This window comes from Argentina silus (genome assembly GCF_951799395.1).
Source record: "Argentina silus genome assembly, chromosome: 12".
NCBI classification, from domain to species: Eukaryota; Metazoa; Chordata; class Actinopteri; order Argentiniformes; family Argentinidae; genus Argentina; species Argentina silus.
Genome location: NC_139666.1, coordinates 13,136,890 through 13,154,069, shown reverse-complemented (window position 1 = coordinate 13,154,069; position 17,180 = coordinate 13,136,890). Strand labels below are relative to the sequence as shown.

The window sequence follows — 17,180 nt, the reverse complement described above, 5'->3', positions numbered from 1 at the left end:
ACACACACACACACACACACACACACACACACACACACACACACACACACACACACCCACACACCCACACACCCACACACACACACAGGCTGTTGGTTTCAAAATAATCATGTCTCGGCTCTGTCACTGCTGTGGTTCCACTGAGCTCAGTTCCACTTCTGCCTTGTTATGGCACCAAGGCTGCCAGCCAGAGTACGCTGATATAATATCGAGAAAAGCTCTGACTTCCACCTACAAGCACAGAGGCAGTGAGTCTACTCACACAATGGCTCAGCCTTCTCAGAAAATCACCTCAGGCACTGTCATTAAACAGTTTCACTGGAGAAGAAGTTCCTGAGTGCATCTGTGGTTGTGAAACCTTCAAGCTGATTTGGAACAATGTTACGCACTAGATGTATGCACTGCTCAAAAATAGCATATCCTGCAAAAATAACAGAATATGATTCATGAACAAAGGGGTGAAAGAAAGGTGCAGGTGGCCCTTGCTGAAGTTGAATAAGAAGAATATGACAGAGGCTGCTGCCTCTGAGCCCAACAGTATATAAAGTACCTTTATAGAGGTTCTTGGGTTGCTGGCAGGTGTGTCCACAGCCGTTGGAGCAGCACTTCTTCACAGTGGAACACTCTCCGTCCTCCTCACAGCTTTCCACACAGGCTGCAGCGAAGCCACTGGCCTTCTCAGGGGCGGGGCAGTCGCCCTGCTTCACACCCTCCACCGACTTCAGGAACTCACAGCTCGTCAGGCACTCATAGTGTTTCTTAGGAAAGAGAGGCTGAAATGTGGAAAGAAGAAGAAAAGGAGGAGGTGGGAGGAGGAGGAAGAGGAGAGGGAAGAGAAGAAGAAGGAAGCAGAGGATGAGAGAAGGAGGAGCAAGGAACAGCCGAGAGAAAAGGAGAAAAAATAAAAGAATGAGGAAAAGAGGCAGAGAGGGAACAATGTATGTCAGATGACGTTTAACTTTGTGCCTGCCAGGCCTTAAAACAGGCAGGTCAGTGAGCTAATAGGGATTGTCCCGTTTACATTTTGGCTGATGACTCATATGATTGGTGAGTAAGCTAAAGAGCTTAGATTCAATATTACACAGAGTGCCATTACAGAACAGAAAAAGTCTCCACTTGACACTCTCTGACTTCTCTCAGAGTTTCCCCTTATTGAATTTTCCCTCACAGGAGGGAGTTGTTAAACACTCCAGTCCACAGCGGTAGTGACATACCTCACATAGGTCCTGGCACTGGTTCTCCTTCAGGTCCCAGGATTCCTTGCAGGGCTCCAGGCACTGTGAAAGGGAGAAGGGTGTCAGTGCTTCAAAGACACAGCCACATCAAAGAGACACGCCGCACTGGAGAGGGTGCTCTCTCTCTCTCTCTCTCGGCCTGCTCTCAGCCTGCCTGCCTGCCTGCCTGCCAAGCACCTCACTCAGCCACTTCCACTACACCTCCACCACAACCACCAACCAGCCAGTCACACCTCTCTGTTACAGATGCCCCCATACCTTCAAAGAACATCAACAATTTTCTACAAAGGGAAGTACGGGCCGAGGGGTATTCATTTTGAATAGAGCAAAAGCACACCATCGCTGTGAAAATCCATTCAATCCTTGGGGTTTTTTGTGTGCCTCTGCCCTTGACAAATTCCTTCCTACTCCAATGTTCCAGCACCGCTACCCCCCAAACTCCTTCCACCCCCACCCCCTACCTCATGTCTGGACCTGATACAGTCTGGCACTGGCACCAGCCTTCTCTCTGTAGCCCTTCCAGTTGTTCACAGAGAGGATGTTTAATAGATGATACACCCAGTTAAAATGGTCTTGGGATTCCCTTTAGAAACACGTGGAACCTATTTACTGGATGTTTGGCACGGGCAGAGGATGAAAGAGGAATCTCATTGTGCAGAGCAAGTCATTTAGGCCATAACATATCAGATGAAAAAATGTAAAACGAAAATATACCAAACCTGGTCAAATTCCTTTCGCTGTAAATACAACAGCTCACCCTCAACAGATCAAACTCAATAAGGGTAAATGTAATAAAACATGAAAGTTTGTGCATGTCCAATAGAATCAGACGGATGCCACCGCAGTAAAGGGCATGTGTTCAGATGGGTTTGAGTGGCTGTTTTTCTGTTGCTGGCCGCTACAGGAGGCGGTGGAAGAGGGGAGAGCTCCCACAGAGAAACCACTGCTGCGCTGCTTCTGTGCAGCCACTGGGCCCAACCCAAACCACACCAACCAGAGAACTGTCAAAGCCAGCCCCATTCAATTTAGCCCACTGCACCAGCTACAGCTATTGAGGCACAGCAGATAACTTCCAACAGACTCTACCACATTCCTGGTATGGGAAAGTCCAATATGTTGGTCAGTGGGGGGGAATCATCTTTGATAAAGAAGAGATGGGGAGCTGCTGTGAGAGGAGTAATAAGAGCAGGAGTGTTTGTGAGGTGAACTTTTGGCCCGAACCATTTTCAATGCCTCACTTCAGAGGGGGACAAACTACAGAAAAACTAATATTAGAGCAATGCAAAAGGTTACCGTATACATATTCTGTAGTAGGTACAGTATGTACCCATGCCTCAACAGTAGAGTAAGGACACTAGCACAAGAATCTCTTAAACACAACGTTGATGTAAGAAATTACACATCTCAGTCAGGGAGCCGAATCTGTGTTTATGAGTCTTTAATTAGCTCATTAGCAGGCTCTGTCGTTATTATGCCATTGCCAGTGAAAAGTTTATTTGCGTTTTATGGAGTGAGGAGGATGGGCACATGTTGAAGTGTAAACCTGGCTTCTTGAGGAACATGGTGCAATCAGGGTCCTGCGCTCGCCTGCCAGTTCTCAATTACACACTGTGGTCTGTCTCTCAGTTAACACTCGCCTCGGCTCCTGGGCTGGTTGGGAGGAACACTGTCTGGCCACTCAAGTGTGTCTTGAGTGAGGGAGGAGGGGGGCAGTCATTTCCTTCATTAGCTTTAATATCTCTCTCCTCTAAAAATGAGGATATTTGATGAATGCCAGGGAACTCCGGACACCTTTTGGCTTAATACCACAGGGAAACTAACTAAAACTAACCCTGAAATAACTTAAGAGATAAGAGAGGGCAAGCAAGAGCAATAACCTAAAGTACCATGACATAACCATCTTCATTATCATACTTGAGCCTTGTAAAATCATTATCCTCAGATATGGCATATAACCATGATATCCTCAACGATAGGCGCCTACATCCAGGTACCTGGACAGCAGCAGGAAGGCAGGCAGCAGCCCTAATGCCCTGACTTACAGTGGCACCCTGCTGGAACAATGAGGTGTTGAGGCAATGACTTCTGCTCCACCAGAGTCTCCACAGGAACCTCAGCCAGCAGAGCCACATGCCAAAGCCCTCAAATCCCCTCGACAAATCACTGAACATACACACGTAAGCCTCGGGATCAAGCCCATTTTCCCATTGAAAGATCTTGTGTGCATGGAATGAATGCATTCCATTGGTTGAAAAAAAGGGCTTTTCTTTCAGATAGGGTTCCTTTATGGTTCACCACAATCAGAACTATAGAGAAAGTGAAAATGGATTCAAACTTACATTGAGATGGGTGAGCTCGCGTGTCAAGCAACAGGAATTAAGATAGCATACCAGACACCAGGAGATTGAAAAAAAAGATCAGAACGTGCGCAGGATGTTAATTATTGTACACAACTCCCTCAATGTCGGTGTTTCATTCACCCTTCAGGGCAAATTTTTTCAAACAATAAACATATACACCTTGCTGACGTCTGACATACTAAGAACGGATGTGATATCTGTTGCCCATGTGACATGTCTCTTATTCAGAGGGAGGGGATGTGTCATAAAAAAATAATCATAAAAGAAGATAAGCATTTGAGTGGTGGCTGTAAGAGCTCTCCACAGGTGTGCTGATAACTGACAATCTGTCAGCATTTCTCAACAGCCACACCCACTAGCTGACATTTTAGTAGGAGAGGGGGAGTCTGACGACAGATGTCTTGCCAAAGCAAATAGGAAAGCTGGATATAATTACAAAGGTGCTCTCATCAATCAAAAAGCTGATTCCTATTTACACAGTTTGCTGCTGAATCCAACAAAATCAGCTGCCGACTGTGATTCCCCAGCATGGCTGAGACCAGGAGATTTCAGCTGGGCAAAGCATGCATGTAACCGAAGATGGATAATTGGGCTGGACATACTGCATCTGTTTAGACTGGGTGCCAACCTAAAGTTTTCCTCAAGCTAGTTCCGCAAGCTGGCACCCAAACTAGCATCTGTTGGAATAACAAAAGCAATACATGCCATTATTCTAGAAAGCGTTAACATATTTCTCAACAAATTTCCGCAAAACGATGTTGAATAGAATGTTTTCACTCTCAGATGTAAACAAGCACATTGGCTATTTGAAAATGAAAAGAGAGTTGAGCTTCACCAGAGCTGTTGGCTAGCAGTCTGCTAACAAAAGCATTTGTGCTCCCGTCTCTCCCTTTGTGTCCTTATCGTTCTCCCAAAAAGTGACACATTCTGCATGGCTAAGTAGGGCCAACCATGGGGTCCTTTCACTCCCCATTTCACGCTGTAATAAAACGCAGCAGTTGTTGCACTGGGGAACCCTGAAAGGCTTTCTGTGGGGCCGATGTGAGAGTCAGCCTGAATGGCTGCCAATGCCAGAGCAGAGCCCGTCCTCACTTTGTCACGCTGAGGGGGAGAGCAGAGGGGTGGGCGGTGGATGGGGGAGGAGAGGCAGGGGAGTGGGGGATGACGAGAGAGCTCACTTCCCCCGTAGTGGAGGCATAGTGGTTATCTCCGGCCATCGTAAAAAAGGCTCACTTCCCAAAGGGGACAGCTGGAACAACATAAAGTATGAAAAAAATGTTATGTATAAAATGCCACAGAAGTGTTTTGCTTCAGTTAATGAAGCATGAAAAGCTACCAGTCTAGATTGCCCCAGGCCTCACAATACGCACTGCAGACATAATAAAAAGGGGGACATAATTCATACTAATGTATCATACAGGAGACATTTTCCCATAGAGCCTGAGCATATTTGTACAATCATGGGGAGGGATCAGGGGAGATGTGTGTGGCTTTATTATGACAGCTATGATTGATTCCTTCATTTCATAACTTCATTTCACATCTACTCTATCAAATAAGCACTTTCTACACGTGGATAACCAATGTGAGAGCTTTCGTCACCACCATGAAATCAACTCTAAAGTCACCTGGCCCTGCAAAATCCCTGATCCAGCCTTTCCATCGTAAGTTTTATCCATCATCCAATAAAATAAAAGATGGTTCTAGCCAGTTTAAACTATCGATCCTGGTCCTGAAGTTCAGTGTCAGCCCTCAGTGGAGCGGGGAGATATTTATGAGACGGGTCTGGAGTGCCTGGGAGGGAACCGAGGGACCAAACTCCTCTGGGAAAGGCAGATATGGCGGAATCTCTGTTGTTGATCACACACTGTAAATCTCACCTCCTATCTCATTGAGTTATGGCCCTTTTCTGCTGCCCTGGCGCATTTCACACACACCAGTACCAGACTCAATTACTCCAGCAGCTCTGAGCCTGCTCATATTTATCGACCCATCCAGAAGCTGCTGGTCACCAGACCCTACCAAGCTCCTGTGTAAAATACTCTCTCTCTCTCCCTCTCTCTAGCCCTTCTCTCTCTCTCTCTCTCTAGCCCTACTCACTCTCTCTCTAGCCCTACTCACTCTCTCTTTCTCCCTCCTTTCTCTCCCACCTCCCTCTCCCTTTCTCTCAGAGGAGCTGCTATGAGCACCATTACTCTTGATGGTTCCCCTGTCTTCCCCAAGTTCCCCCTCATTCTTATTCATGGCAGAGGCCCCACTTCAAACTGCATTAGAGAGAATTCAAAGTCAGCTTGATTTCCATCCAAAAATCCATATTCAAGTCAAGCATTTTATTTCAACCATGTCCTGAAAACATTAAAAAACACATTCCGTGACATATTTGAAATGAGAGAATTCAGCTCTCCATCTGCTTAGGAGTTGCCTCTATGCTGATGCACACTGGGAGTATCGTAACAAGCTGAAATCTAAAGATTAGACATATTTCATCGGGGGTCAGGGCTGTGATCTGAATAACTATAACATCTTATGCTGTAAGGGCTTTCCAATATGTCTTCAACTTGCCATTCATTTTCATAGGATTTTAAAACGATTCAGAATAAACCTGTGTGGAGTGGTGTATCAAGAGTCATTATGTAATGACTATACAGTTCAGTGTGTTTCCAGTAAACCTTCTATCGGGTGCTTTCAATGTTCTGTAAAGGAGATATTTCTTTGGGTGTGGTGTATAGGACTCTGTCTCTGTTCTTGCAGTAAACCAACACAGGTGTGTGTTTGAGGCAGGCAGTCGAGGCATGCTGCCACACTTGAGTGTGTGAGGGATTATAGGTATGTCAAGGTTGGGAAAGAGGGAGACAGATTAACTGAAGTGCCCCACCCACCCCCCTACACACACACACACACACACACACACACACACACACACACACATATCTTTCATCACAATTCAGGCTTTGGTTTGACTCAAGATGACTGGGACTTCAAAGGCTGCCATTGGTTTGTGTTGGTTATGATGTTTACCATGGATTACATGACTCATGTCACTATCCGCCCTGTCTTGGGTTCACATCCAGAGTGAGTATCACAGAGACATGCCTCTCACTCTATCACTGTCATACAAGTCTACCAGGGGAGGGAAAACTGTCTGCCTTTTATCTCTCTCTTCCTATTTGTATTGTCAAGTCTTTTCATATGATTCAGGTCCTTGGGTTTACTCTTTTATAGTCATCTGTCAACCACTTTCTATCTACCATTTGTTGTCAGTCACAGACTGTCAAACCACAACGCAACTAAATATCCCCCAGGATAACTTTTACTGCAGAATATAGCAACTAACCATGCTAACCATACTGACATTTATGAGCAAAATTAATTAATTCTTTCAAGCAAATTAGGAATGAATTTCTTAATATTCTATGACACAATTAATGATACGTTACTTGCCAACCCTCTGAACACTAAAATGAAGAAGTAGTTATACAACATAAATATGTGAATATCATAACTCATTAATGTTTTCAAACCAAACACAATAACATTACATTCCAGTTCCTAATGGGCTGAAATCTATACGGTTGAAGGCTTGCTATTTTGTTCTTCAATAGGAGCGGGAAACAGTGAGCAACTTAGCAGGTGGTATCACAGACATTCTTTGAGTATCACTTTAATTATTAATTTAAATGCAGTTGAGGGAGCAGACAACAAAGAGCCTAGGAGGAATATCTTGGCAGAAAGGGAGAAGGGAAAGGGGAGGAGGAGGAGGAGGAGGGGGGCAGGCCATGAATTATACATACACCCCACAATCAGAGGTGCCTGCCTTATTTATGAGCTAAAAAAAAAAAAAACCAGCCCAGCCAGGATTGGGCTTTGTCTGCTGTGGAATGCAATAGCAGTTCACTTAATACTTAATGACTCTGAAGTTTCACCCACCTGCCCGCCGACAACACCCACTCCCAAAACCAGTACATCATCTTGAAAGACACCGTTCCAACAATCAAAGCTGCAAGAGATCCAACTCTTTCAGGTTCCCACCATTTGATGTTGTTACATTATGCGCGACAATGGGGCGAATTTACAGTGGCTGTAACATGATCCCGAGTTATCACCTTTCTCATGGCTAGGGTTTACTTCTCCTGAAAATTAGACTCAACAGGATGTGTCCATCAGACAGGGTCAGATTGGTGATAAAGAGGGTAGTGCTCCTTTCACTGTGTGGTGGCCTGGGAAATGTAGGCCCTCTGCTGTCCCCCCCCTGTCCCACGCCACTCCGCCTAACATCCCATATGATTTACTGTACTCACTCCCCCATGGAGTTTCCCCATAAGACTGATGACAGTTCCACCACAATATCAAGATGATGGACACATGAAAGCCCAGTTTCAAATGGGATCCTAAGCTAATGCACTTTCCCAGCACTAGAGTCGTTTGTTTAGACTCCATACACATCAAGAGATTTTAAGTTGTGATAATCAGATCAGATTTTCCACAGTAGAACCGAAGAGCATTTCTGTTATGGCATGGTGAATGGAGGAGATAGAAGGCAATTAAATGCATTTAGGCTTCGCTAACATGCTCCTGCTGTGCCTGCCCATGCTAGAATGTGCTTCCGCATCTGGGTCCCAGACACATTAAATGAAATTGGGATGATTTGGAGCCTTGAGATTCAGTCAATCTGGGTCAACAGCATCAGCATCATAACAAGTCTGTAGAAGAAGGCAGGCTGGCTGACCTAATCACCTGCAGCAGTCACATTCCACCAGTATCTCCCTCTGTTTATTTGAGGTTGAGAAACACTTCAAATCCACTAATCCTACTCAAGCAGCCCCCACTAGCCTCTACTAACAGTAACACATGGTGGTAGTCCTCCCCTGGAGTAAATTAGAACTGTATCATCTCCTGCTTAAGAGGAGATGAGGAACACAAAGGCTAAAGCACATTCCTCTCCGTAATCACGATGTTGAGGCCCTCATTTGTTTATTTCAGTACTCACACAGGAGGCTTTACCCAGAGGGCCAAGGCAAGGGCTAAGGTCTATGGATTTACACTGCTGTGTGTTTGTAGGGATCAAGCCAGAGTTTAAGACTGAATTAATGATTTTTTTTTATTACAGCTAAATTAGGAGTCTTTGGAAAGCCTAGCAGTGTAAATCACTGCTCTGACATACTGACCCCTTGATTATAGGAGCAGAGAGACACTGACACCACTCCTGCAATCCCTTCAACAATGTCACAGCAAAGCCATGGGATTTAACATAAGGAATCAGTCATTTTGAATGAAGCTGTATTGATTACAAAAACAAGACAACAACAATCCACATTCACAATAAATCTACTCATCTCCATGTCGGAGAGGAGTAGGGCTCTGTTTAAGGTCAATGTATGAAAATAACTAGTCATTCTATAACTGATTAAAAAGTCATTCCATCCCTTCTGCGTGTGATCTCGCTGTTCTGGCAGGGCCATGTGAGATCTGTGAGAGCAGACAGAACAATATCAGGAGAAGACTAAGCTATGGGCTGAGCTTGTGCATGATGATAAGCCAAGATGATAAGCCAGAGTTCCACATCCTCAGAATGAGAGTAAACACTTGGATGAGAGCAGATTGTCTCTGCGTGACAGGTCATTATTGCTTAAAGAGGATTTTACAAGCACTTCTGATTACAATAATCCTTCCAGAGAACCCAGGAAAATGAAAAACCCTCTGACATTTGACAAGTAGAGGCGTCGGATCGCCGTAGCTGTGGATACTCCACAGCGACTCAACAACAGTTACTAAGGACCTTGAAGATATTCATGCTTTTTGCACATTAGAAACACCAGATGATCCGCGATAAGTGTCTCAAATAGCTCCTTAAAATGACATAAAACCAAATGCCTGTATCTGTTACATATTTCCAACAAAATAAATGGTTTCAACAAAATTTCTGCTTCAAGCTACAGCCTTTTTTCTTTTCGGCAGCATCATTCAGGAGTGAAAGACCACCACCCGAGGAAGTCTAGGCTAACTCCAGGCAGGATAGTTCACTACAATGTTAGCGTCCCTCGTCTTGCTGTGGGGGTTCTCAGTCCCTGCCACCCACCATGTGAATAATGAGCTCCACAGATAGCGGCCAATGGAGCAACCCCCCCCAGCCAATGAAACTTAACAGCCATGTCCAGATCAGGTCCTTCCTGCTGGGACTGACCAGCCCTGCTTCACACTCCACCACCGCCCACACACAAACACACACACACGCACACGCACACGCACACACACACACCAGGGCTGGCCTTGAAATACAGAATAGAATCACTTACAAATACCACTGTGCAAATACTGAAAGTAATCGGTATGGAGAGACAGTACACCAGTTTGAAAAATAAATGCACATCTCAATATTGTATCCAACGACTCCTCACATAGATAGATGCGTGTCTGGTTTTGCATTTATCTAACATTAGATACTGACAGTGCACACTTGACAGTGATTTTCACCGTGCAGTGGCCAGATTTGTCCATGATGATGATGGTGGTGTGGCTGATGAGGACAGAGGCAGAGGTGTCAAGACTGAGTGTCTGGCTTCAGCGTGACCAAAAGGTGCTTTGAAGTCTGTCCAAGCAGACAAAAAAATCCCAGCCATGCCCGACCATAAACCCTCCACACAGCACCTACTCTATCAGTTCTATTCACTGCAACTCAAAATATACTACCCACGGCCAAAGAAAAGATGACCACACAAAGAACTTACTAAATTGCCATGACACACTCTTCAAGTTTGTAGCCAATGAGGAATGTGATATTTTCCCAAAGCACATGCTTTTATTTTTAATGAAGATTAATGCAGATTCATGACAGAGCCAGCACTACCAATTTAATTTTATTGGACTGATTGACCTAGAAAAACACTACTGTTGGGGAAGTCGGACCATTTTTTTTTGGCGTGAGAAAATGAGGGGGTTGGGAGGGGGGTGACGGCAGGCTCTGAAAGACACTCTTGAATGAAAGATGTAGCTTCCCAAATGATTGTTATTCAAGCAAACTGCACCATAGATTTATTCAAGAGGTAGAGGTTGAGACACGTGTAAACCAATTGAATAAACAGACACTGTTTGTTCTTATACAGGAATGTCTAGCTCTATGGGCATATGATTGTTAAGAACAAAAGAGGCAACTCAAAAGAGACACCTGGGACATTTCAGATCCATGAAGGACATGCACGACTCATTGGCATTAAATAGCCATTTCACAGACAATACCGCTTTCTAAAGCTTTCCTCTTGGCAAGCTCTGAAAACCTTGGTTGGTGATGTGGCAGGGAAACAGAAAGGCGAGGCTACAGTAAGTCATCAGGGCTCTGCTAAGGGATGTTATACTACAGATTAATGGATTAATTCCCTTCAGTTTAGTGATTGGTTGTTTCTAGTCCACTGAGTAAACCATCTCGCTGGTCAAAGAGTGTGCACGGCATCTGCATTACAACTGTGTCCTAAAGCAAATATACTGAACACGCTTTATCCCTCCTCATCAAAATTCACTTTTTCAGGCATTGACATTTTTTCTGGGTATATTCCATAGTCTCTAAAGGTCAGCTCATCTGGGCGTGATACATGGGTCCTTTTCTTCTCCTACCCTGAGAGGAGCTTGGGTAATGAAGTGCATTGCTTATTTGCAGACTGGCTTTGAGCTGCCTCAAGTCAATCCTAGCATTTGATTTGGAGCCTGGATCACACCCTTGGGGAAAGCAACCCCGTTAATGTCAGCTATGTTCCGAATGTGGAAAGCTTTTTGGCTGCCTCCGCATGCACATGCACGTGCACACAGACACACACAGACACACACCAGCAGAAAGAGAGAACGCCCTGTAGTTTTCAAACTTAGCTGAGTACACCCAAAATTCTCAAGTGGGACACTATCAAAGCAGAGACAAAACGACAATAGCTGCTCATACAAATGCCAGTGCAGCCTGTCCTCTTGGCGTCCCCCAGCTGAATAGGGCTGGGCTGGCAGGCCGCTGTTATGGCATGCTAATGACTCCCCGGCGCTCCAAAGCGCCACCTCTCTCTGCCCCGGCGAGAGGGCAGAGGGGTTAATTACCATGACAATGGGGACACTGGGAGTGGGGCCGACTCTGGACACTGCATATGAGATGGCCAAGATGACTTTCCTGTCTCAAATTAAAACGGGAGGCTTTGATTTCGTAAAGCGCCGACAGATGGACGGGGTCACAGCATCTTTGTCTAAATAATTAACCAGTCTTTCCACACACATCATCTACACAGACAAGGACCTCTGTGGGCCCTGAGTGGACAACAGAGGCCCTAGCAGTCCCTGGGAGGGGGGTGACTTTGGCCACTGCTTTTGTCCCTCTGTTTGACTGTGTGCTGTTCATGAAGTGGGGAGGCTAATCACAGCCTGTAGAGCCATTCACTCTGAGCCACTGTACAACATGGGCCCATTTGGAGCGATTGTTTGAGCTGACACAATAGGTTTGTGCTGCAGAGATGCACAGAGAGTCTCAGTAAACACTCCAGTCAATGATGTGGATGTGAAGTGTGTTTATGTATGCTCATCAAACAAAGAGGTTGCACCAAAACGAAACATAGGTATCTAGTACAGGCTTAGTTCCGTGCATAGATCTTGCTTCCGCTTCAAATAAGATGTTATAAGTTCTATTTGACTATTTAAAAAATATATATAATAAATGTATAAGAAAGTATGAGAAATACAAGTATATCATAACCAATATGCAGTTTTGCAATATTACTTTCAAAGATGCTATACTGCATCCAATAAATCTTCGATCTTGAAGTTCAGGGTAAACAAGTGCAAACTGACATGCTTGTTAGAGTAGGGAGAACAAGATGTCCATTAAAGAATCTCTGGCATTTTTTGAGTTTCAGCAATGTAGCAGAATGATTATGAAAACAGTATGCTGTGCTTGGACTTGCAGCCAGCAAAAGCCTTTTCAAACATAAAACTCCTGATGAATGATTGGGGAATGGCTGGTGCCAAGAACCAATGTTGGCCATCGTGACGGAAAGGAGAGAAACAAGTTTCACTGCATTATAGTGAAAACAAAGGAGGCGCTCCCCTAAAGAACCCATATCTCTCCTTTAAAACCCTGACAAGCTCATTAAGGAATGACCTTAAAATACCTCATCATCTCTTTTAAAAGCAATTAATTTTTTTACATTTTAGTCATTTAGCAGAATCTCTTATCCAGAGCGACTTACAATTGGGCTTTGCCCAGAAGGCTCACAGCATTATTAGATACTGTGAAGTTCATGCATGTTATTCTAGAATTCTCTTTAAAAGAGTACCTACTAAATGCTGCAGTGTACAATACGAAAAACACTCTGCTTTTATGGAGCATATTTCATGAATGTAAAAACCTGGATAGACGAATAACACATTTCCAATTAACTGCAATCACCATGTTATTAATTAGAATTTCAAAGGAATATAGACATATTTAGATATTTAACAGAAGGGAGCATTTTGTATGTGGGCATGAAAACAAGACATTGATTGTGATTAATCTGTACACCAAATGCAAAAGACTGTTAAGTCAGCAAAAGGAATATGGCAGCCCCACATTTTACTGTGTTTCCTATTATTCATGTAGTCATTTATAATCAAAAGGGCCTCCAAATTATAATTTACAATACCCTGATTGGTCCAACATGTTCAGCATGCGTGCACTTACAAATAAACTGGTGTCCTTGGACATTTCAAGGTATACGATTTATAATACACCCTTCAATAAAACAGTGTGAGAAAGGCAAACATTGACTCAAGAGAGTATTTGTTGTTCTAGCTGTGCACCATGCCAAATGAACAAGCCATACGAGTAAGTACAGTAAATACAGACAAGGATGAGATCCAATTTGTCATCACCTCAGCAATAACACGCTTCCCGTAAGCTATTCAGACAAGTTTTTATAACAGAAAGGAAAACACAGGAGAGATGCAAAGCAAACAGAGACACGCTCTCATGAAAGAGAAAACTGTAAACATCTGCATAAGTGTGAATATGAACACACGCTAGACTGTTGTTTACTTCCTGGCCTAAATTCAGTCCTCAGAGGCGGTCTGACCTAATCACAACAAATGCGTGGGCTGGTTTCATGGTTTATGTGAGGAGAGAAGAGAAGCCTTGACAGGTATGAACAGGGCGTATCATTTCGCTTTCCGCTATCAACCATGTGTTTGAGCTACATCTGTAGAGTCATCGCTCCTGGTTGTTCTCCCAGCATGCCCTGTCCACCGTCTGCTCAGCACGAGTGCAAGGGCCTTGTCAACAGCCCAGAGACAAGCTGAGAGGACGTGTCAGCACCATCTTTTCAGAGGAGCTGTCAACACAAGCTTTGTATCAACCGTCTTCAGGAGAGGGCACAAAAAACAAATAGGACCTTCGGGAAGGGCTTGATATATCCTACCATGTCTCTAATTAACAAAGAGGTGAAGTAATGATGCTTAGTTTGGTTATAAAGATGGGTGGTATAATCTCAAATTATGATTGATGAAAAGGCAGAAAACTTTCACAGAGCACCTATCTCTGTTTCTTAAATGTTTACCAATAGCTATTAACAAGTGCAGAGAGACGTTGGTGAGAGTGGAAAGGAAACATTCAATATTTGTTGTAGGTCCCTCTATCAAGAGTGCCCCTTTGTATTTGCCATATCATTCAATAGCATGTGTTAACACTAAATATCAAAAGTCTAATCTAGCAATCCAAATTTAGAGACCATCTCAACATCTGAATAATCATAACCTGTTGAAAGGGTGCGTTTTTGATACATTACCTTTGAGCACTGTTTGTGATTCTGACACCACACCAAGGATCCATTATTCTGTAAGGAAAAGGAAAGGACAGAGTGAGTTACTGTGTGAAATTCAATAAAGGAATGATCAAAGCCATGCAAAACATAATACATTACATCCAAGTCATAGTTATCCATTCATACACAAGTGGTTTAAATGTTCTTACTCTCTTTCCTCAAAACACATAAATGTACCTCATTAGAACTCAATTACCATTGAAAAAACATACAAAACTCTGCTGAGTTCCTTTGAGTGAGTAATGTACACAATATGTAACGTAAGGAAGCAAGGTCGGAGTAGTGGAGGCAGAGTTCTGGTCAGTTTCAGTGTCGTTCACCGGAGCACTGTGAGCTCAGCTCTTATCAGCCTGTGTTTGATCTCCCCAACAGACACCCCTGAGGTCACTCAGACAGGAACTGATGTCAGCACTCCTGTGTAGACTGCAGACACCTCCAATTCCCTGTAATTGCTCTAGAAGTGCCACATTATGGGTTCCATGAGCCCAAACATTTGGTCCTAATTGTGTTGGCTAAAGATGGAGTGTTTCCCTGTCATTTAGAGAAGGACCAAGGGGGTAAATGGCTTGTGCAAGTGGCCATTTCCTGGGCTTCAATAGAGCAATGAACCACAAGGCTATTCACTCCAATTATAGTTTCACTTGGACGTTCAATATAAGATAAATGATCACCAGACATATTAACACACTATAAGAACAAATTGTGCTCTGTTTCTGAGTAGGTAAGCTCAGGTGCATGTGTTTTGTGTCGTATTGATGTATTGATGGACTCAAATTTCCACAGACGTTTTTCTACAGAAAAATAGCTGGAAAAATCGGAATGAAGAGACAGGAAACCTTTTCAATAAAGGCAATGAGTCAAAATTTCCAATAGCAATTGTATGTTACAAATGGAAGGTCACTATAAGCCATGAATCGTTGCTTTGTTCCTTACAATAAGACACTGCAGCAGGATATAGCCAAACTGTAAGGGTCTGTAAGAAAAAGTCTGCTCAAGTTCAATGTCAAGTTCAAAGCCTTCTCCAACAATGTAATCCAGTGGAAATTCCCAGTGAGACCTCGGGAGAGAACTTATCATTAAAGGCTTTAATTTGCCATCCAGTACCAGTGAGTGTTGTGCTTTTGGTGTCAAGGATAACGGTCAGCAGGCTTCAAAGACTTCCATGATCTAGGGTAAAGACTGTAACAGAGACTACTACCCTTAAGGTAACCTACATTCCTTAAGATTCTCTGCTGCTAATTGCAATCAAAACTTCCAAAATAAATCCAGCAAATTAGAAGAATTGATTGTGTGTGTAAGACTAACAAGTCCTCCATATACATTTACTGCACTAAGAATGGATACCTCGAGTAGATTTTTGAGTAGTAATTTAGGTAAACTTCTCGGACGGGAAATCTTACTGAATGTATGTATCGTATAAGATTGATCATGAATTATAGGCTTTTTTCTATATGGCTTACCCAATGTATTTTGAATGAAATATCTGCACAACATGATTAACATGATTGACAATACCTTAACGAAGAATCAAACAATTATGGACATGTGTTTAAGAAATCTAACGGTACTTGTGCACACAAATATCAATCAAAAAAGTTAAAACGATCTATCTGCGTCACTCTGTAGACACAACCTTGACATTTACTCTGGCAGACAATCCCTCAAAGTAATGTATTCAGATTGTCACAACTGTAGACCAAGTCCTTAAATCACCAGTCCTGTTTTTGACACCTCTCCTAACCCATCGTCGACAGACAGAGATCCACAGAGGGGCTAATTCTGATCAGTGACAGCATCCCTGCAGCACCGGGGCTCAGTGGGATGTTGCCCCAGCTGTCCAGGCCTGACCCGGCCATGTCAGGGACCAATGGGGAATAATTATAGGTCAGGACTTCATCCCTTTGAGTCACCATGACATTCCACAGCAGTTTGGAACATTATGCAGTGCTGAGGACTGTCAAAGACCTACATCAATGAATGCTTTCCAGACCTTTCAAAAAAATATACAGACGGTATTGGGAGTGTGGAGGCTGAGGTGAACTCAGAGGCTTTTCAAGTGTCACTGGTGGAGTCATGTAAACACAGGATTCATCCCGGAGATGTATTATGGCTTTTGTCAGCTGAGAAGTCGGAGCAGGTGGCCAGGGGCATGTTGTATTGTCTAGACATCTGAGAGGAACATGGACAAAACCAGCTTCGCCTTTGAGGGCAGCAGTCCTTCTTTTGAACTCTGCAATCTTTTGTTACCTATTGGTGTCTTTGATTTTCTGTAAACCTATCTCTGTTCATTTTCAACAAAAATGATTGTTAAAATATGTACAGTACCGGTATACCATGCAGCGTTGAAGATTGTCCATATCAGTTTTGAGCACCTCTATGCAGAAATTAGACTGTCTCCTTGTACATCCCAGACCAACCCCAGAGACAGGCCAAAGAGCAGCCTCCCTATATGTCCATCAACAACCCAGAAGCTCTCTGGACCTAAATAACTAACCTTTAAGGTCATGTCACATTAACAGTTGGAACAAAAGGTATTTTTATTGAATAGCTTGGGTGTGGGGTCTGCGAAAATAACTCAACTATTAGGCAGACAATTGGCAATTGTTACAATTGGCTTACTAAGAGCCCTGTTCATGACCAAGGTTAATATGAAAGTCCATGTTATACAAATGATGAAGGTCTTGAGGTGAGGCTGTATGCAGTTAGGAATGTGGCCTGTTTGTCAGAGGAGGCACTTGAGGGTGTAGCAGAACTGAGATTTACAGACA

General features: G+C 43.6%; 1 protein-coding gene across 1 annotated transcript in view; it reads right to left on the bottom strand.

Moving 5' to 3' along the window:
• anos1 (anosmin 1) overlaps positions 1-17,180 on the bottom strand; it is a 34,494-nt gene that overhangs the window by 14,188 nt on the left and 3,126 nt on the right. Inside the window, exons 2-4 of the mRNA XM_083681663.1 lie at positions 14,377-14,424; positions 1,215-1,277; positions 551-773 (exon numbers count right to left, since the gene is read on the bottom strand). Of these exons, the coding sequence (XP_083537789.1) occupies positions 551-773; positions 1,215-1,277; positions 14,377-14,424 (334 nt within the window). The remainder of the gene's footprint in view (positions 1-550; positions 774-1,214; positions 1,278-14,376; positions 14,425-17,180) is intronic.